The following is a 24,241-nucleotide window of genomic DNA, read 5'->3' on the forward strand; positions in this document are numbered from 1 at the left end:
AGATTTTACTAAAACTGTTACAAAAGCAAACACCAAACAATAATTCATTTTCATTTGCTGCCTATAATAAATGATTAATTTATGTTGAAACATGATAAAATGGAAACACTGGAATTTATTTTAGATATATGTAACCCAGTTGAATTAAATACCAAAATGAATTTTTGTATTTAATTTAATTTGAAAGTGTTTTGAATAATAAAAGCCAAAATTTAATAACTTTTGATTTATTTAAGTAATTTAAGAGAAAGCATTAACTGTAAATACGAGTAAGTAATTTTCAACTTCTTGGGGATGAAACAAGATTTTTTTTTTTTAATTACATTATGTTCAAACAACAGGTAAATTGATCATAATTACACATACATATATATATTTATTCACTTAGTAATTAATAATTAATAATTAGATATAAACAAACATATATATATTAGTTTGTTCTAGGCCGAACTGATTTATGTACTATAAGTAGGTGCCAGTGTAAAAAAAAATGATTTTGTGTAATTCAAAATGCCACCACAGTACACCCTGTAAAAATAAATAAAAGATAAAAATATTTTATGTGTTACACTAAGAAGCACAAATAAGTTCATTTTTAATTTTAGTTTGACTCTAAAAGTTATTTTTATTATTTTGTTTGAATTTTTGAAAATATTTTCAAAAGTTAATTACCTTTAAAAGTGCATGGCTTAATAAAAAAAATACAAACTGATAAGTACTGATTAGCTTATTTTTATTTTATAGCTTTGTACAAGTGTTGTGTCACTTCTAATCAATACCATTTTTGGTTAATGTTACCCTAGGTATCGAAGATGGCGGTTCGTCTCCGATTCCAGTGATCAGAAGACAGGGAACAGTGGGTTCTAACCTAACCTAACCTAACCTAACCTATTCTAATAATTTTGTTGCTAATAGTTATGGTAATTTATTAAAATAGGTTAGGTTAGAACGTGCATTCCCACTGTTCCTTGTCTTCTGGTTGCTGGAATAGGAGAAGAGCTGCCACCTTTGATACCTAGGGTAACATTAGCCCCATTTTTTATAATTAAGCAGACTATGTTTGAATAAATATTGTTGATCTAATTGATTGCCTTTTAATTTTATTTTAACCATTAATATACTTGAATGATAATTCTAAATCAGTTCAACCTAGGACGAACTAGTTTGGCCAGTAACATATATTTATATATATATGTTACAGTAAAAGCCCGTTTTTAGTTAAAATGCATTTTAACTAGTTGAAACTAGTTTTTACTGGATGTCATTGTTATAACTACAATTTACTGCTAGTCAAAAATGAATTTGAGTTAAAACTAGTTTTAACTAGACAAAACAGGTTTTAACAAAATGGCTTAGTAAAAACTGTTTCGACCAAGGTCATTCAGTTAACACGTTCCTATAGTGTATGATGAATTTCATATCGCTTTAACCCTTTTCCCCGACATTTTGTTTACGTTTATTTTGCGATCCCTCCTAAGGCAATATAGGTCAGTCAGGCGATATTTTAAAAATTCACCAAAAATCAAATTATCATTGTATCTATATGAAAAAAATCACTTACATTTATTAATATCTGTACTTTTAAATATGATATTTTTCAATACATTTTATTAGAAAAATTTATAAGAAAAAAAATAATATATATCAAAACTGACACACAAACTTGATAATTTGTAACATTTTGTGAAAATTAACATTGTCTAGTTACATAGTTGTTTGCTGGCACTGAGCCAGAAAGACGTAGAATATTGTTTTGTACAATTCAATATAATACTTATGCATGTATGTTTATTCGTTGTGAAATTATTGCACATTATATCAAACATTTGTTTGAAATCAAAATTTTATACTGCTATCAACTAATATAATGAATTATTATACTTTATTCACTTCATATCGAACGAGATTATATCTGTTGTTAATAAATTTTACAAAAATCTATATTTACCAAAGTAACGATGAATCTGTACCCTCGAAGTTTTGCTTAAAAAGCCAGGGTGCCAATCGATCGGTGCCTTCAGGGACAAAGGGTTAATTAATGTTAATAACACAGATGTGTGACCAATATTTTCAATAAATATCGTATTAAATAATACAAATGTTTTAATCCCAATCATCACTTTATTTATTTCTCCCAAACATATTTATGTAGCTAAAATTAGTTTTAACTAATGTTAAAAGTTAAAACTAGTTTTATCTAAAATCAAAACATGTACAGCAGTAAATTCTAGTTTTAACTAGACAAAACGGGTTATAACAGTGACATCCAGTAAAAACTAGTTTCAACTAGTTAAAATGCGTTTTAACTAAAAACGGGTTTTTACTGTAACATATATATGTCATCAGCCAAATCCGATATGTGTGTGTATGTACACACACACACACACACACACACACACACACACATACACACATATATATATATATATACATACAAAAATAACATTTTAATTAGATATAAAGTATTTGTCTAGGATAGGCAATTATGTTACCATCTTTTAATAATTATAAAATTTATATAAATTTTAATTTAGAATTTCTGGAAGAAAAGATTTGGCATGGAGTGGGATTCAAACTCATATCTCCTGCTTACAGAGCTCCAACTAGTCTAAATGGCAACATATCTGCACAATAAGCAGGAGTTCTGCTCTGGCCCAATTCTTTTCTTTCAGAAATACTAAATTAAAATTAATTTTTTATAATTATTAAAATAAATTCAAGATGGTAACATAACTGTCTACTTCTAGACAAATTACTTTATTACATTATCTTAGTCTTATTATAGCCTGATGATTCAATATGCCATCTGGTTTTAATTAAAACTAATTGGGTTTATATGTGTGTACAATTGCATAAAAATAATTGTTTGTAAATTGATTCCTATCATATGACTGTTATACTGTATAATGTATATTTAATTTTTAAAATTTTAACTAACTTGTAAGTTGTATGACTCCATGGTTTACAATTAATTAACTAAAAGTATCACTGATATAATAGTTTGGACTGAAAGTCATGTCATTTCAATTCATGTATTTTCTCCAGAATAGAGTTAGATAGATGACTGGCAAGACCTGGCTAAAATTGAGAGCATCGATGTAAATTGAATAAATTAAAAATATGATTAAAATTGCAGTTGGCATTGTGATGATTTCATAATAATTCTGTTGATTTTTTCATCTTTGGAATTAAGCACAAAATTGCTGTGGAGAACTTATCATACAAACACTTTTTCCACCAAAAAAAGTGTTTGTATGGTAAGTTCTACATAACAATTTTGTGCTTAATTCAAAAGAACAAAAGAGAGAACAAGAAGCAATCAAATACTAAAAATTTTTTTTATTATTGTTAAATACCAGGTACAGTACATTTCAAAGTTTATTTAAGAATTTTTAATAAAAATATTTAAACTTTTTTGACTAGGTGAAAACATGTAAAATAGCTTATCATGTGACATGTGCCTTTATGAATGGATTAGAAATGAAAGCTATTATTGGTGAGACTGAAGAAGATGGAATTAAATTAAAAGTAAATATTATATCTTATAATCTGTACATTTTTTTATTTTTATGTACTGTACATTCATTTGTATTTTTAATTAAGTTATTTAGTGAACACTATCATTTTCATATCATATTACATAGATTGTAAGGAAATGATGATGCACATCATATATTGATATAATTTTTGAATTTTTTGAATAATTAATATTTTAATATTGCAAATTGATTATAAGCTAAAAAATTTAAATATTTGATCACCATTCTGAATGATAAAATATTAGTTTATTAATATATAAATATTAATATATATATATTAGTAATATTAATTGATTGAAAGTGAAATTAACTGAAATTTATTAGTTAAACAAAATTAAAATATAGTCATACTTAGGTACAAAAAATAATTTATTACATTTTAAAAATAAGCTGATTTATTTATTAATACTAATTAATACTTTTTTATTATCCGTTTCTTTAATCTTTATGACAATTTAAAATTATATAAATACAGTTGAACTTTGATTTAATGCTATTATTTGTTCCCCTCTGAAATTGTCACTAAACTGAAAATATCTCAAAAACATTTACTGTAAGAAGTCTGAATCTTGGTAAAAGTTAGGATTTATACATATATCCTAAGATTTATGTATAAATCCTAACTTTTACCATATCCTAAGATTTCTCAAGTTGCTTTGATAAAATTCGAAATACAGTAGTGTTCACTTATAACGAACCTGCGTATAACAAACTCTCAGTTATAATGAACCAATTTAAAAGTACAAATGAAACAAATCATAAGAGCAATGTTATTTTTTTCCAGCTACAACGAACCCATTTATAACGAACAATATTTGGATTTTAAAAAATGGAAGTTATCACTTATAACACAGATTATGCATACAAAGAATACTCTCAAGTTATTACTGTGATTTTTAAAAAACTTTTTTCCATAACATAATGGGAGTAACATGTGTGAGATTCCCCACGCTATCTAGAATTTTTACACGCTGATGTTAATTACTTTCCCTCTTTTCTCCAAAGAGGTCAAGAGGATAACTCATTTGTTTTCCCTTTTTATTATGACGAGAAGTGCCCTTCTCAGGTTACACCAGATGTCCCAGGTGTCTGGGAAAATTCCTCCCCTCCCACTGAGGTTTTAGGTATACGAATCCGGACATCTTTTTGGCCGGTTATTGGGTGACGTATCCCAATCCCTCGATGGAGAGTAGAGAAAGGTTTAAGAGGTTTGAACTAAACTTTTTCACTTATGACTAAGTCCATGATTCACATAAAAATGACAGTTATCATATAAGTCCCAACAAAAAGCTTAACCTCCCAACCCTTCCATCCAGTCGTGGAAAGATAGAAACTTTGATTCGGGACAGTTGATATCAACAATCCTTAGTCATATGTGCACTCATCACCTGATGTGTGAATCAGCATCTGTTCTGACTGATGTAAAAAAGGGTCCGATCTCGGCCTCCGAGCGGCCTTAAGAAGCCAGAGGCAGACATCAACAGGAGTCTACCTGCCATAGTCCTCAACGATCACCTTCGGCCCAACTCCGACTTAACCTCAGACTGTCCACCTCCGACTTAGCTCGACCAGCTGGTGTCTACAGATCCACCGCATAACCTGGGAGCTAGGCATATCTAGATGTATTCATTTAGAATGAAACTATTATTGTAAACTCTCTCTCTCGAACAATTAAGATAGAAAATAGAATCAACGCGCATTATTATATGACTAGCTGACCCGCGCTAGTATTGTCATGACGCATCGATTAGACACGGTTATTATTATATCGGTAGATTTTACGATTATCGCTAGATTTTAATTTAAAGTATAACCTTAGATCATAATCTGCTAGACTAATGTTTATCGCTGCATTTGTTTATCTTTTGGTTTGTATATAGTATATATTTGCGTCTCCATAAATAATTGTATTGTGTATTTTAAAACCTGTCTCCTGTTATTCCGGACATTGGTCACTTGCTCACCCCCTCCCCACTCACTTCAGCCATCCACTGACCTAGTGACGGATCTCTCCGATCCGTGCCAATAAGTGGGGTCAAAGCATGCAGCTTTTACTTCCCCCCCCAGTTCCCACACATGAAAGGGTTAATTTATGAGTATGTCATTGATTTTGTTAAATATAAGAAGACGACATTTATGCCTTGCTAAAACTATCATTAACTCATTTTTTTCGAAAAGTGGACTTATATCACTTTTAAAAGAATGGCTTATTTATTAAAATAATTACAAAAAGCATTTGCATCAAGAATGGGGAAAATAATCTGCAATAAAATCACTTAAATCTTGTACTAGAAGAGACTAATAATACTATAAGTTTTTATATACTTTGTCTAACTTTGTATTAATACAAATAACCCTATTTATAGTCTAGCAATGTTAGGTGAAGAAAGGGATATCTTTTAAAAACTCTCACTATAACAATAAATCTGTTTACAACAATATATTTCTCTTGCTCTGCTAAATATAGCTATAGAGGAATTTGACTGTGTTCCATGTTTGTTTTTGTTTTTTTTCCTTCAATATTACACAGTTAATTAAATTTTTATGTAAGTATGTAGGCTATTTTTCCTTTTAATCTTCAATGGTCCATAAAAAAAAAAAGACAAGTGTAAATAACAAAATGAATTTATTACCAAAAGTTAGGTACTTTTTGACATAATCATTGTGAAGATTGAGACATTTGTCATATCTGTGGACGAGCGTTTCCGTCCCCTTGTCATAGAACGTTGTCGCCAGTGAATTGAGATGGGCCCTAACATTGTTTTGAAGATCGTCATTAGTCTCAAACCTCTGCCTTCATAGCCACTTTTTCTGTTCAGGAAAGAGGTGGAAGTCACTCAGCGCTAAATCAGGGCTGTATGCTGGGTGTTTAAAGGTGGAGAAGACTTCCACTCAGCTTGGAACTTTTTAATGTGTGAAGACTTTCATTTCTTTCTTGAACTGGAACTGAAAACGTGGCTAACAGGGCAGAGGTTTGAGACTAATGACGATCTTCAAGACAACATTGTTAAGGCCATCTCAATTCACTGGCAGCAACATTCTATGACAAGGGAATGGAAAAGCTTGTCCACAGATATGACAAATGCCTCAATCTTCACAATGATTATATCAAAAAGTAACCATGTTGTACCTAACTTTTGGTAATAAATTCATTTCGTTATTTACACTTGTCTTTTTTTATGGACCATCGGAGATTGAATAAAAAGGCCTCATAAATAAGAAGCAGAAATAAATAAATATACAAACAGCGTGATCTTTTTTCTATTTATGCTTGTCCCTTGTAAAATAAACCCATATTAACTTTACTGTGTAGCTTTGGTCAATTGTAACATCTACCAGCATTGACTAGTAAAACTTCAAAATGAAAACTGTTTTTTAATTATTTTGGACTTTTATCAAAGATGCTTGGTAAATCTTAGGATATATATGTATATTCTATATTTTACCGTAATTCAAATTCTTATAGTAATATATATAAGGAACATCTGTTCCAAAGTACTTATTGACACTTTATGAGAGAGGAATTATTTAGGAATGTGCTACATTAAGGTCGTGTATACGTGTAGAATAAAACTTTTCATATCAACTTTGTTGTTGAAAAATATTTAATACAATTTTAACTTTCAATAAATGTTCTTTTATATTTTCTTTAGCTAAGCTTTTTATAATTATTTGATGCACATAGAAAATATATTTATTATTATTTATTTTATAGATTTCTAATAATATTTTATTAGTCCTTCTGTAGGAAACACAGCAAGCAGAAAGATATTTCTGATACAGAATCAGAATCTAGTCCAAAAAAACGTAATAGAAAAGTAAAGAAGGAATTAACTATGTCAAGTGGAGAAAGAAAATCTAAGTTAGTATTAAATATGTATTTTTAATAAGACTTACTATTGCCATTATGTATTTTATTTACCGTATTTTACGGACTATAAGACGCACTTTTTTCTTCGAAAAATTGCCTCCAAAATTTAGGTGCGTCTTATAGGTATTTTTTAAAAACATTGCTTATAAATTAAGGTGCGTCTTATAGTCCGTAAAATACGGTATTTATTTATTGCATTTATTGGTAAAAGGAAATTTATAAGACAATTGATATCCTCTCCTTCGAAAATAATCTGCCCATAACAAAAGATTAAAACACAAAATAAAAAAAAAGGATAACAATTAAAATACATGATAAAAAATATACATGAATAAAAACAATGATTATATATTATAAAGTAACCATTTACAAATGCATTTAAAATGAAGAAAATCTTTATGTAGAGATTGTTCCACAAAGCCCATATTCTGAACTGATTGATAGGAAAACGATCTGAAGGAAATGGAAAGCTTAAGAGATGGGGTAAATAAGCAAGTTTGGTTACAAGTAACTTATGATGGAACTCTTAGACACAGCCAATCTGAATGAATGGAACCATGGAAGTATTTGTATAAAAGTAAACAGTCAAAGTATTTAAGATGTTCGGTAAAATCGGGAATTCCCAATCTGGACCTAGCAACATTAGCATTAGTGGTAAAAGGAAGATTAGAGGGTTTATTTAGAATATGAAATATTTTATCTAACTCTTTTAATATTTTTTGTAAATGGGAAGAGGCAGCCCTAGCCCATGTTGGCAGACAATATTCGAGTGAATATTGGCATAATAAATGGAATGTTTTTGAAGAAATAGTTTTGCAAAAATGCCAAAGAATTCCACAACAAATAGCTAGAGATTTAATAATCTTATCAACATGTTTTTTGAAAGTAAGTTTGGGATCAAAAATATCCTGAGGTCATTATAAGAATTAACATATTTTATGGGATTATTGTAAATATAGAATGTGGGCAACTGAAGATTGCAAATGAGTGAAAAAACACATGACTACAGTTTTTGTAAATTAATTTTTAGGTTAGCTTTTTCTAAAAGGGAAGATAAATGGAGTAGATTAGACTGTGGGACATGAGGGTCATTGTTAATCAATTTATCATCAGCATAGAATAAAATAGGCAAAGTAATATGACCATGTATATTGTTTAAATAAGTTGAAAAATATAAGCTGCTTAAGGTGGATCCTTGCTGTATTCCACATAAGGAAGAGAAATCCAAAAATTTGAAATTGCCAAGTATAATTTTATAGGTACAAAGGAGGTACTAATTATTAAGCCAGGATTGAAAGGCAGGATCAATTTCAAAGTAATCTCTGAGTATTGAGAGAAGGAGATTGGGAATTACAGAATCAAAAACCTGGCTAATATCTATATAGATAATAAAGACAGATTGCTTAAAACTTTCAACATGGAAGATTAAATGGAAATGGGATGGAAAAAGTTTTTGTCTTTTTTAGGCACAGCTGTAATGTTTGAAGAGAACCATTGTTTAGGGACAAAACTATTTTGAGCAAAAATGGAAAATAATCTGGAACGAATAACAGCAGATATTGGTTTTAAGGATTTATAAAAAATTGACAGAATTAGATCTGGGTTGTTATATGAATTATCTATGGTATTAAGAACTTTGTTAAGAGAAAAGGCAAGCTTATAAGAATAGAAGTGAGGGGCTAATGGAGAAAATATAACATTAGGAAGTATTGTGGAAAATCTTTTTTTTTAAATTACGGTTAATGTTACCCTAGGATCCAAAATGGCGGCCGGGGAAATTTTTCCCTACTTTGGAGACTGCGACGGGGAAAAAATTTTCCCCTGCATTCAAGATGGCCACGGTTCCGGCCGCCATCTTGAATTTCTCTGCAGACTCCGCGGATTTTTTAACCAAAATAAACAATAAAAAACAACAAAAAGAGGAGTTTTTTACTCACTTTTCAATTGTTTGATATTCTGAGTATGATCTCCTGTTTGGGGGTCGACGAAATTTTTCGAATGGTTGACTGTTCTATGTTCGACCGCTACTCCTTCTATGTCGTCAATGTGCATATATCCTTCCCATTCATCCGTTATTATCGTACTGCCAGAATTCACGTATTTACAAATGATCCAATTCACAGTGTTTTCTGATCTGTCGTTCACCTGACATATGAAGCATTTCTTATCTTCATCGCAATGAATGCAAACGGACTTGGTCGGCTGTATGCTTAATTTTACAGCAAAATTCGATGCGTTATCGATACAGGGAGGCAAACCTAGCTCCGAAAAGTCGTCTTCCATTAACTTGTAGAAATCACAGGAAGTGCATCTCGACCAAAATTTGTCGTTGCAACTCAAATCGGCAAAACTAGTCATTATCGAACAATTGGTAATAAACTAAACGCGGGGAGGCAAGGAGAGGAAAAGAACACAGTCTTTCCTTAATTTCTGATTACTTGGTTCTCTAACTTTTAGGATTAAATTGTAATAAAAGAAATAACAATACTTACTAATACTGGAGGAATTAATAATAATAAATATTCACCGATAGCAATTTGTGTGCAAATGAAATATTGTTACGAAAAAAAAAACAGCAATTAATCCAATACGCAATTCGTCGCAACACAGCAGTAAACGATTCCAACAGGAAACTAGTTGATTTGCATAAAATTGTCCAGAAATGAACAGAAATCATGTCGCAGATCATGCATTTCCATATTCGTTCGTAACACCCCTATGAATTTCTTGCCGATTTTACTCTCGCACGACGTCACGAAAAGGCTCCCTCTACCGTTGCAAATTTACACAATACCATCTCCGTTTCGAGGTTACAGAATACTCGGCAACGTTGAACGCAGGGTAGAAACCGAATGGGGAAAAAATTCCCACATCGTCGACGTCTCGACTCCAGGGAAAAATTTTTTCCTCGTTGCAGTCTCCGAAGTAGGGAAAAAATTTCCCCGGCTGCCATTTTGGATCCTAAGGTAACATTAACCAAAATTACTGTTCACATTATAAACATCATCCTGAACAAGAAGTAATTTACTTGGTAATCTTCTAGAAAAATTGGCATAAAAGACCAAAAAGTGCGGGGATTGGATGAAACAGATGCTGCAACTTTATTAAGATAGTTTTGGAAAAAAATATTGCATTCACAGTAATACTTTTTTTGGATGATATGGTGTAAGTAACAATTGCAGTAGTCACCAGATTTTCTCCATTTGTTCCAGTATTTTCAAAGTAAATTATATACTTTTTAAATGATAAGTAAACTATTTGTGTTGAAATATCGATTTTACAAATTGCAAATAAATATGTATAGTAGATAAAAAAAAAATTGTATAAGTAATGTCAGATTTTGCATTAATACTGATCAGGTTAGAATCAAGGTAAGGCCAATTCACAAAACAGAGGTGGGTGCAATTTTTTCCACTTAATTTGGGACCATAAGGGTATATTAAGAAAATGCTTCATTTTACCAAAATTTAAGTAGGGAGGAACTTCAAGGCCAATAGGTATGTGGTCAGACAGAAAACCATTGGTCAGGTAGGCAGTAGCACAGGAGTTACTAATGAAAACCAGGTCCAGATAGGAATTCCCTCTTGATGGAAAAGAAACTATCTGGGTTAAATTTAAAAAAATAAAAAGTTTAATTTAAAAAATAAACTCCAGTAAACATTAGTCAAATTAAAATCACCACACACTATGAATTTAAAACATGAAGGAATAATGAAAGAAAGAGTAAAGGATTTGAAAAACAGATTTTTTTTTGGATGAGGTGCTTAGACAATGGATAAAATAAGTTTATAATCAGGAATTTTGAAAATAAGAATGGAATAAATATATTCAAAAATTTTATAAACTTTAATGATGGGGAAAATAATAAGTATTCCTCCACCTCTTTGATTAATATGTTCTAAACATATATGTGAATAACCCAACAGAGAAATAAAATTAGCAATATCATAAGTCAAAGAAGTAAACCAATTTTCAGTAGACATAAAAATCATAAGAATCACATAATACAGACAAGCAATAAGAGCATTTATTTTTGATGAAACAAACGTTTTGCATAAATATTTTAAGTGGAATAGTTAGACATAATGGGAGAAATAATATATATAAAAATAAAACAAGTAATAAATAGTAATTAAACTTAGAAAAATGATAAAATACAAATACAATAAAAATAGATGGTGTGAGATCAGAACATAAGATAGAGGAAATAAATGTAACAAAGTCTCACCTGAAATACAAATAAAATGATGATTATAATACTAGTAGATAAAGCAAAAAGTGATCTTGCACCATCAGAAAAAAATTTTTTTGATAAACTACATTATATATAATACAAAATATATAAGAATATAACATATTTACTTGCATATAGGACGAGGTGTGACAAAATAAAAGAAAATTAGATTTATTAATACAATTCTAATTTTATTTCGTTTAATCACAAATAAAATATCAAATGCACGTAAATGCACACATTGTCCCCCAAAAATTACTGGCAATAAAAACTTCAAAAAAAATTTTGTAAAATCAACAACATAATTTGTTCATGTAAAGCTGGACCATCGGAAACTATTTTTGCCAATTCTTAAGAGTCAAATCCATACTTAAGAGTTTCTCAAAATTCTGATTTTCAAATAATCATCTTTTTCCATATGGGAATGGATTTTTTTTTTAAAGCCCTTTACCTTTCTGAGAGCACAAAAAGGCCATGTGGGAATGGATTAAAACTTTTATCGGGCACCTGTATGATTTTGGAATTCAATTCAAAAGTGTGAAATCCAGAATTTTATCTATTTTTCTACATTATCTCCCCCAATGACTCATAAAATGAACCACAGAGTTCATGGGAACTTTATAACTCTTCCTATTAAAAAGAAAACATTCTCGCGCAGTAATGACATAAAGTTTACACTTACCGTCCAAATCTGTCAATTGTTTTACTCTCGACAACAACTTTAACCTCCAACAATCGGTCTCGTTATATATCTTCCCACAGCAAAGTTATAAAAGCCACTTTCCCCTCCCCCTCGGGGAGAGAGCTGTTGGTCATCAGAATTGAGCATACACATCGCCGAGCCTCAGACTATTCATCCTCGCAGTTGTGAATTTTTACCTAGTGCCACCCGTGGATACCTATTTCCCCGAACTGGAACAACTTTGGACGAGCGTGCCTTAAACTTCTCCTCCAACATTATCCTCAGAGATCTTCTAAGAGGTATGATTATAGATTACTGTAAACTCTCTCTCGGCTCCCTATGCGTATATGAGAGCTAGATACCTAGGTAGGAATTCCCTATAGTTAGAATTGTAGCCATCTGTTTTGTTGATTTTAATAAATTTTTTTTTTATTGTTAAATGGTGTCATTACTTGCCTGTTGCCTACGCCTTGTTGTTACCCCTCTCTCTCCTCTACTCGCGTAACCGACAAAAAGAAACTTAGCCATCCTGTGACAAGTGAGTAGGTCATTGACCTGTTACCAGAAAGGGAGGTTTGACTTCCTCTTACCTCCCAGCGGTACTCACAAAAGCATTGCTTTACCTATTGCTATTCATCTCTACTCCTGACAATACACAACGATGATTCAAATGACCCAGATAAAATACTTTTGCTTTTAAACATCAGAGGGTGAGCATCTAGTAAAAAGTTTGAATACACAGTTCACAAAAATTATTGCAAAAATGCAAAGGATCCCTCACATGCGCATACAGGATGACCTAGGATTTTGAAGCAGTGAAAAATAAATAAAAACCTTGTCTTATATGCGAGTAAATATGGTAAATGTTTTCATTTAATAAAATATTTAAAATATAAGTTTAATAATAATGTTATAATTTATCACAATAACTTATAGCAATAATTTAATTTATAATAAAGTGAATAACAAAACATATTGAAGATATAAGTTCTTTTATTGAATTTTATCTTTTGCACTTCAAGCTTTAGGCCATAACAGTTATCATTCATGCTAACAAAAATTCATCTATATTTTAGCTTCCTGATATGGATGAAATTTTATCTTTTCTTGATTTTCAATTTCTGCATGAACTTTAATACACTTAAGAGCTTCATAGTATGGATGTATGTTAAATTCAGTAATGATTGCAACAATACTGTAAAAGTTTGGAAAAATAAGCAGAGATAGTTATTATAACTAAAGAGCTGCTGTACTTTTAGTAGCTCAAGCTGCCGCTCACGCTAAATACAAGGTTTGTTAAGAAGAAACAAGAGACAATGAAATGAAAAGTGGAATTAAAGAACAGTTGGAGAAGAATGACAAGACACTTATCTAAAAACTTGATTATTCTAAGTCCAAAATTTGTATATTTTAACAGCATTAAATAGAAATTGCTGGTTGTTGATTATCAAAGCATAATTATTAAGTATAACTGGTTGTGTTTATCTTTATAAATCAGTGAAGGTAAAATACAACTAGCAGGTTTAGTCTAAATACAAACAGTGTAGTTTTGCTGTTGTATCTACAATACTGACACACAACAGAATTTTTAAGTCAATTTAAGACTGCAGTGCAGAAAGTTGAAATTAGTTTTTACATCATAAAAAGAAATTGTCTGCTGATTCAGAAAATAATCAAATGTTTTTTCACAAGTCTGGCAACATGTTTGCAAAATATGCATATTATATTTGTTTACTTATTTTATGAAGATTTAAAAGGAAAAGTACATAAAGTAAAAAATGTTCAAGGAATCAAAAGTTTTGAAATTATTCAAGGTGTATTGCACTGACCTTCTGCACATTTCCTTTAAAAAGTTCCAGCTGTAGAATATATATTTTTATTCTTCAAGATGGTTTCAAAGTTAGAAACTTTATGGTCAGATGGTCAAGGTAGTTGAGACAACATCCTACTGCTCTGGGGACTTTGGATCAATTCTGGGATGAGCAACTTCAGGAATTTTTCATGATTGGGTTGCACTAGATAAATTGTGTTCTGTTTTTCACCACCCAACTGCCCCCAATTATACCCACAATGAATTTGAAAAAAAAAATAGTCATTTGGTAATAAAAGAGGTATTCACTAAACAGGATATGAATTTTAATTAATGAATTATTTGCTAAATGTATGAAATCTTGATATATAGACTTAAAAAATAATTAAACTTAACAAAAATATTTTATTTGCACTTTGTTAAAATACATATTGAGTTTTCATTGTTTGAACATATTGAGATGCAAAAGTTTGATAAATAGGAATTGATATACAGTATATTTAAATGCAAACTTATGTTAGATTATTTTATTTGATTTTTTTCAATTAAACATCAAAATACCTCTAACTTTTAATAATATATCGCATGCAAAACTATTTTATATTGAAAGAAATCAGAAGAAATTCAATCAAACAAATTATCAAACTTTGAATTAAATTCTTTGTGGCTATTTCAATCACAGGATAAAGTTGGAATAAAAGACTGACTGTTACTATACACATTCAAATAAATGAAGTAAACATTACAAAGACAGGTGTCAAGAAATTATTGAAAAGATTAAATATGAATAAAGCAGATTTAATGTTAGAGACTAGAGAGGGAAAGTATGATTGAAATTATTTTAGATATCAGATTAAAAGTAAATATTCATAAAATGAAATTATAAAAAGTATAGGAAGGAAACAAAATTTCACTTGACTCCTGTATTTGAATTTCATTTTTGAAATTTTAAGTTACAGTTTTACTGTTTTATTTATGATAACTTATGTAATTTCAATTATAATAAACCTTAGTTTAAAGCATAAACTTTAATTCTCTTTTCAGATTGATTAAATTTAAGTATTTTTAAATGAATTTTGAAAATTATTTTTATATTGTTGTATTTTATGTATTGAATAAATGTTATATCAATATTTAAAATTAAGTTTCAGGTATAAATCTGACACATCAGAGTTTTACAATGGAATAAGTGTTGTTAATATTGCTGAATGCCTTAAGGTTGATAAGATAATTGTTGATTTTGTTTATCAGTATTGGAAATTGAAGAGAAAGGTAAGTTGCAAGTTTTATTTAATTGAAGCAATTAAAGTAATTAAATTTAATGATTATTCTGTTATTTTTTTAACCACTAACAAATGTTTTTATTTATGAAAAGTGCATAAGTTGACCAGTTTTACTTTTAGCTTTATTTATCAGATTTGAAAGTAGTTTCTTTTTTCTTCTTTTTTTGAGAAACTTTGCAAAATAATTGACTAATATGTAAGTTTGTGCACTTTAGAAAGTAAAAGAGGTCTTTAAGTATTAAATTTAGATTTATTTGAAAACAACAGTGTTGATATTCATATTTCTAAGGTGTCTTTAAAAGCTTATATTGTTATTGTTTTTATGAAAGAAACAATTGTAATTAAAAAATTTTATACACATATTTACAGTCATATCTTCATACAGCAATTATTGATATAATACGAAGAAATTTAGCTCCCTGCACAATACATATTAGCTTAATGTAAAATTTCTCCTAATTGAATGTTACCCTCTATTGTGATAAATCTCTGTTCAACATTTTCTGTTTTTACTTTACTCATAAACACTATTTTTCTATCTCTATAGTGATGATAATGCAGTAAGATAAATTTTAATTAATTTTATTTTATCATTCATTTTTTGAATCAAAATGTGGTACTCTCTTAATAAAGTGATTCAACCATGAGCATGTTTATCTAACATTCATACTTTTACTAAATGTTGTTTTTATATTAATTTACCTTCTTTTCTGACATTATGTTCAGAGTTCTTAAAATATAAATTTTATATTTTATTTTATAAACTTATATTTGTTTTTCAATTTTTTCTTTTATTAAATATTTAAAAATTGTTATATATGTATACTCTATATATGTGAAAATTGTTAAAAATTATAAGAATGAATTGGCTGAAATATGGTTAATTATGTTAATAGATTTGTTATTTATTTACAATATCAAAGTTCTTTTATATATATATATATATATTGGACAGATTTGTAAATTTTGTTTATTATATGATTATTTTATATTATTTTAGGCAAATTTCAATAGACCCCTATTAATGCCTAAAATAGATGAATTAAATAACATAGGAAGAAATGAAAAAGATTATGCAAAAATGAAAATGTTTGTTCATTGGAGACAAGACTTAGAGAGGGTATGTAATACTTAAAATAATCATTTAAAATATGAATTAAATATTTGATAAATGTTAAATAACATGGCACAAATATATTAGATATTTGTGCCATGAAAGTTACATGTGCCAAAAATTTCATATATCTTCAAAAGTAATCTCAGAATTGCATTTATCAATATTTAAAATTCAATTTAAAATTATCTATGGTTTTCATTGAAATTTATGTATTACAGAAAGAATTAAATATATATAAACATCACTAAAAATTAAAAATTATGCATTTAATGTATTCAAAACTTTATTATTTAACTTATTAGAAAAACAGATATAATCATTGATAACAGATTAAAAGAATAAATATGTAATTGTTCTATGTATGATACTGCTAGTGATTTTTTCTCTTTTTCTCAAATAATTGATTTATTGCCAGATATTATATACTATATTAGCGAAATTTGACTTTCCAATTGAATTTGTAAACTTTTCTTCCTCTGGTTTATTTGAATTTTACCTTGATTAGTTTTAGGATGTTTGATTGATTGTTTTTTTGTTTTTTTTTTTACTTTGTGTAGTGGAAGTTGATACATATCTGTTTATGGGGCAATATTAAAGTTTTCTTATCTTTGTACAGTCTGTATTTATTTTTATTAATAAATGTTTGTGTTCACATGAATATTATTTTCTCAAATTAACTGTAAAAAAGTTAAAATTTTTTTATACTTAAATACATTTTTTAATTTATTATAGTGAACTTCTTCATCATTTAAGTTTTTCTTGTTACGACAAATATTTATTTGTTGTAACCAGAAAAACTTTCCTCGTTTTTGCATTCTCTCTTTGTAAAATGAATAAAACACTTTATAATAAAATTTACCATTATTTTATGCATAATTTCTTGTTTATTTATTGAGTAGAGTTATTTTTATTAAATGAACAGATTATGTTTATAAAACTCTGATATTCATATTTATCTTATTAGAAATATTTATTTATTAATTTTATTGTTAGCAAGCTAAAAGTTAGCAATGAAAATGTTTTAAAAAATTTTAATTCAAATTTTTGTTAAAATAGTAAGCTTGTTATCAATAAACATGTATAGAATGTCTTTTTTTAAAAAATAATTGTTTTAGTTATAATGAAAATATTAGAAGAAACTTAGCTAATGCTTCTATTTCAAGTGAGAATTTCTCTTTTTGATTGAATATCTCTTATAGTTGAAATTTTTATGTGTTCTAGATATGTATATTTGATTGATTAATAACGGAGTTTAATACTAGTAATTTAAGACATAATTTTGATAATTTGCAAAATTAAATTATTTACAATAGTACAATGATGCATACAATTATTATTATTATATATTTTTTTTTTTTTTTTTTTTTTTGTGTTTGAAATTGTTAAGTAAAGCTATATAGGAAGTTCTCATTACCTAGTATTTAAAAATAAATAAGTTTTAATGGTATTAAAAAGATTTAATACGTAAAAATTAATTTCATTTAGAAATTGAAACTGCAGTTTTAATTTTACATTGATAAAATTTAATGAAAAGATATGTTGTAATAATAAATGTATTAACTGACGTAATTAGAATATTTGGAAAATACAAATATATGGGAGTAATTCGATATTAAAATTTTTGTATTTTTATGATGGTTTATCATTATAGCAATATATTCATGTTTCTAGAATTGCAAGGTAGTAGGTTACAGAAAATTTCAAAACTTTTTAGAAATGCCTTATTAGATCAGAAGTAATTTTGGAAAGATTTGCATTTCTGTAATATGAATTACATTATTTTATTTTAAAATATAAAAATTATTATTGTGCTTTAGATATTACATACTGAAAAACTAATTTAATGTATATATATTTGGTAAATATTATGATGCCATACAGTTCAATTTCATTAAACAAACATTTTACATTTCATTATGGACATTTTGATGAATATGTTGAATATAATAAAAAATATTCTAAAATATAAATTTTAATGAAAAGCTGTTGGTTTTGTTAATATACTTTATTTATAATTGAGTTAAAAATTTTATTTATTCATACTTATTTTTTAATTTTAAAGTATGTTGTATATATTAATATATTTCTGGTAGATACATATTACTAATAAAATTATCTTTTAAAAAATTGATATATGATGATAATGACTTATTTTTTAATACAAAATCAATAAATGATATAGAAAAACTTGAATTAAATATTTGAATATAATAATCAAAAAGTTAACATAGCACCTGATATATGTGAAACATTAATTTGTTTTATTATTATTAGTTGTTATTTCTAAAACCTAATGATAGAGGAAAAATGAAATTTTCTTATATCAGTTTTTATATTATTATCAAAAGTTATATAAATTTTAAGTTTAGCTTCTTAAATAATAGATAAAAGAAGTAAATTTAGCTTGGTCTTGGTGTTTTTTAGTTAAGATTTAAAAGAAAATATTTTACAAGTTGGATATGCTTAAATTGCATATTAAGATAACTAAATAATATTTGATATACAATATTTATTCAAGTATATAAGCTAATTTGATTTATTTAGTCTATTTCATTACACAAAATTCTGTAATTAGTTTACATATTTTACTTTTCAATTAGTAAACAGATTTGAATGTTTAAGAAACCATATAAAATAGGCAATAGGCAGAATATAAAATAAGACATTAATTAGGTATATACATATTTTGTATTAAGAAAAATGACAGCTTATTTGAACACTCATAATATAACTAATAAAAGTAAACGTAGAAGTCATAAAAAGCAGATTAATCATTTCATTATCAAATGAAAGCTTCTAATTTTGATTAATAGAATTTAAATAAATTCTTATTTCTTTTTGAAATATATGAGAATACATTTGCATTTCAGTAGAAGATATTTACATTTAGTAATGTAAAAATTTATTTGATTTAAGTATTTAAAATGAATGAAATATAACAGTGATAAAATATTTCAGAATACTTAGAAATTTTAGTAAAGAAACACTTTCTGGCATTTCTAATGTGAATCCAGCATTAATTAGTTTTGGCAGTTGAATTGCAGATCTCTTAATGAATTATTTTGGTAGTTATAATTGGCCTAGCAAGATTTGTTTACTTGGACTTCTTTGGCAATAATTAGGTCAGCAAATTTAAAAACATTCAATCAGAATAAACTCTTAATTTCATCACATTTTTCAAAATAATATAGAAAAATATAAACTTAATGTTTGTCAAGGAAGTGATAGGACTTAATACTTGGCAGACATATGTTCATGCAATATCATCTTTTATTTACTAAATGTTGCTGAAAGATTGTTGGAATAACTAATTTTATAGCAAAAATGTAACATGTCATTTATTTTTATAAATGGGTTCATTTCAGAAGTAAAGACAAAATAAAAGATGATCGAAGTTCATATAAAAATTTAATAACAATTCAGAAGTATCACATAAGATGATGTTATTTTTTAATTAAATTTACATACAAAAACTTATTTATATATAATGATTTTCATTATTATAATTATCAGTTTTAGATTTAAATGGAATATTTATTAAAATGGTTATAAATGTTAGATATATTATTAGATGATGTAAGATTTGTATCGTAAAGGTCATCAATAGTTAAGTTTCATCCTCATATCTTCAATAAACTTTTACAATTTTTATCGTCTGAAAAGATGATGGAAATTGTAAAAGTTTATTGAAAAAACTCAACAATATCAGAATTAGCAGATTTGCATTTGTTATATATTCTTATCAAAAGTCATATAAATAGAACTTGAACATCTGTTATAAATTTGTTATCAATTGTAAAACATGATTATTAGGGCAATTGATATTTTTTTTTTTTTTTCTGTAAATTTAAAAATTATATAACTGTTGCAAAAAAAATCAGTTTTATATGTCTCTAGTTGTTAAAAAGTTAACATTTTTGATAGCTCCCTCTTTTTCTGAGGAAACTATTAAAATGATACTGAACTTTAATAGAATGAGATCCCTTTGGTGTTTCATACTATTAAGGTTTTTCTAGTTAGAAAAGCTAAAGAATTTATTATGACAAGGAGTTGACGAATATGTAGTAAATAAATGTGAAGGGAATGTGATGAATACATGGGTATGGATTTTAAGATATTTGAATAGATGTAGATGTTTAGGTAGTTTTCTTAGTGGCTAAAATGCATATTAACTCCGTGTTTATATTTATAAGCTAATAATACATATAACTCACTCTGTAGAGTCAATTAAAACTACTTGTCAATGTTTTTAAAGCTTTTATGCTTTATCTTTAGATTTTTACTTCATAACATTTTGTTCTAATTTGTCACTTTTGGCCATTCAAAATGGAATACAATTCAGAACAAATGGCATACATTTTTTAAAAAAACATTCTAAATGCCACATGTAAGGGTTTGTCAAACATTGGTATAAAAGTTTTTGTCATAAGCATGTTAAATGTCAAACTTACTTAAAATTTTATCAATGATTTTATTATATATATTTTAGAAGCAAAATCTACAGATCTAATGTTAATCCTTTGTGTTCCATTAATTTGGTTGCTATACAGATTTTTCAGCTGTTCATAGCAGAAGTGCTCCTGTAAAGAGTATTATTGTTGCTTTTTTCTATTTAACTTCTCTATCTTTCCACCTAATCAGTGAAGCTGTAGTTTTTCTGTTTTTACACATATGTGATACAAGTCATGTTTCTAGGATTCAATATGTGCTGTCTATGTATTTTGTCTTCATTTCTTGGGATTTGTATATTAAAGATATTTTGTAAATCCTTGACTTTTTACCAATGGGCTTGAATCTTTCTCATTCTTAGATTATATAGCATTGTATATCTTACTATTGTTATTTCTATCCTGTTTTGAAGCATGTATTTTTAACAGCTTTGTGTTTGATAGCCTGCAAATTTTCTTAATGCATGACAGTATTACTAATCTTAATAGCTGTAGCTTCTGTAAAACATTAACTAATGCTTTATTGGTTTTAATTTAAAATTGGGCTTGTAAGCCTCAAAATGAAAACATTTTCTTCTAGAAACTGTTGTTCTAAATAAATAGTCTAGATCTGATGATGATGCTTGAGGGATCTTGAAAGTGTTTATTAAAAGAACTTTTAATTTCTTAAAATATATCTTAAGTTTCAATAATTTATATATTGTAAAGATGCCCAAAATAATTTCCTTTTTGTGTGTAATCAATAAAACTAATACCAGTCCAATTTTTGAATGATTAATATTTTCATTTACTTCTTCCCTGCGAATTAAAAATATAATGCATTTAATATAGTGATATAATCAGTATGAAATATATCTTATATTTTAATGTTGATTGTTAAACTATAAAATTGTTTATTATTACAATGGTTATGATAATTTTATTTTAATTGTCTACTTTAAAAATCTTATATATGTAAAGATTTCTTATAGAATAGTTTTTGAGGTATTTTTTCTTTTAACAACAAAACTTGTCATATGTTAAAATTTGCTAAAATATGAAATTAATTTAAGATTTTTTATTTTCACGTAATAGATAATTTATATAATTAATATTTTACTTACATCTTCAGCTGTTTGTATAATCTTCTGAAATCAATTCTAGACCAGTATTTAGTCAGAATTGGCATTAGAAAGTTATAAGTGATTGAATCAAGCAAGCTATTCTGTGGTTTAGCATTAGCTTCACAATACAGTGGGTGATTGGTTAACGAACAAATCAGATAACAAACACTTTTGTGAAAGATTTTTATGTTTGGGTAACAAACACCTCACAGAACAAACAGAAGAAGAAGCAACATTAAATAATGAATACCAATTGATCTTCCCTTATCTTCAGGCAACAATTCGAAACTTTTCAGAGCACGGGAGACATCGACATCGATGCTTAACCTGGTATACATTGATTGGATAGTATTCCTCAAAACTTTGAAACTCTCCCTTGAAATTTCAGCCTTTTATTTTTCTGACAGAAAGAATTTTTTTATAGTATTCGCGAGACTGTAAGGCAGGCACTCTTTAAGTTTTGTGGCGGTTTTTATTTTTGACACGTGAGAGTATGTATAATAGCAAAGGTAGAGAGTGGGCAGATAATGTCTGATGTTTCTGGGCAGTATGGCTCGAACAGGTTTACAGTAGGCCACAGTTCAATCTTATCTAAGAAAGATACAGCATAATCAAGAAGACTCAAGCAGCCAAAGGAGTAACAAAACTCAAATCTGAGAAATAAAGAACTTTGAAGAACTCATAATGGAACCTGAAACTGATCTGACAATAGAACTCTTGAATGAAGAACACCAAGAAACTTGGCGAGATATGTTTTCTTCTGAAAAAGTGTATTAATGCTGATATCTGTTATTAAAGATCTTTGAAGAAGTGGGGGATGTCAGATCAACAGTCTTAAAATGGAATCCAAACCAGGTTGAGGTTAATAGGCTTGAGGATCTCTACAATTACAATGCTATTAATTACTTCTGAAAAATCCTGAATAAGAGAGAAAAGCAATCACTATTAGACAGATTCTTTAACCCTCACAAACAGAAAAAACGAGACTAATAAAAATGCAAGATTGTGTATATATGTATTTGTATTATTACATATAAGTAAATGTAGTAAGAAAGTATATATTTTTTATTTTTTGGGGTCTCCAGAACGTATTAATCAAATTCCCATAAAAACCTATGGTAAATCGATAATCAGTTAACGAACAATTCGGATAGCGAACAAAGTCTTGGAACGGATTATGTTTGTTAACCAATCACCCACTGTACAACAAATAAATATGGTTTCCACTGTTAATGGATACATTCCATTGGTATTGATTGATCAGTGATTTGTGTAAATAAAAAATTGTTTTAAAATAATTTTTATCATTTTTGCATATGAGTCATTAAAAGTCTTTTTGGTTAATAATTCTTACATGTTTGTTGTTACGATATAATTTTTTGATTAAATAGATTTTAATTGCATATGGTAAATTATAATACATTTTGAATCAAAACTACTGTAAAGTTATAAAATTTAAAGATTTTGACAAATATCTTTTTGTGAAATGGATTTAAGTGTGATATGTTTATATTATATATCTCCAGAATGTAAAATTTTGAATAATATAAATATGAGAAACTTAATACATTTATCGTTTCACAGGGGCTAAAATTCAAGTTTTCAAATGAGACTGAAACTCCTCATCTTTCCAAGAAGGGGAGTGACAGGGATTTTAAGGGAGTTTGTAAAAATGTATGTCCCACTTCTGTTGTCAAAATTATGGTCTACTTACAGTTGAAAAAGCTTATTCATTTATATATTTAGTGAGGCTAGCAGCTATAGTGCATTCGAACACAAAGCTCAAAGAAAGTTTAATTAACAAAGAAATCAACAGAACATTCATACTTACTTTTTATTGATAATAGTATAATTTGTTAGAGAAGTATAAATTTATTAAATTGTTCATTAATAAATTTTATGAATTTTCTAAAAATATTAATAGATAAAAAAATTCAATCAAAAATCATTGTTGTTATTATTTTTGTTACACAAAGTGTTAAAATGAAAATTAAAAATTGCCAAAAAGTACAGTTTAAATTATGTGTATTTATTATTATTTTTTGTGTTATGTTTTAATTTTTAGGTTAATTCATTTACATTCCTAAAGTTTGAAGGATAAAGGGTAATTGTGAGAGGTACAGAAAGAATTAAAATATTTTAAAAACAAACGAT

At 27.6% G+C, this 24,241-nt stretch overlaps 1 protein-coding gene across 2 annotated transcripts in view; it reads left to right on the forward strand.

Annotated features, from left to right (window-relative positions):
* Positions 1 to 24,241, forward strand: part of nwk (nervous wreck) — a 275,370-nt gene that overhangs the window by 58,118 nt on the left and 193,011 nt on the right. For both annotated transcript variants that reach the window (XM_067280045.1, XM_067280044.1), the window contains exons 13-16: positions 3,424 to 3,528; positions 7,277 to 7,401; positions 15,282 to 15,408; positions 16,420 to 16,539. In XM_067280045.1, the coding sequence (XP_067136146.1) occupies positions 3,424 to 3,528; positions 7,277 to 7,401; positions 15,282 to 15,408; positions 16,420 to 16,539 (477 nt within the window). The remainder of the gene's footprint in view (positions 1 to 3,423; positions 3,529 to 7,276; positions 7,402 to 15,281; positions 15,409 to 16,419; positions 16,540 to 24,241) is intronic.

This window comes from Centruroides vittatus, unplaced genomic scaffold, assembly GCF_030686945.1.
Source record: "Centruroides vittatus isolate TY-2023 unplaced genomic scaffold, ASM3068694v2 contig_880, whole genome shotgun sequence".
NCBI classification, from domain to species: Eukaryota; Metazoa; Arthropoda; class Arachnida; order Scorpiones; family Buthidae; genus Centruroides; species Centruroides vittatus.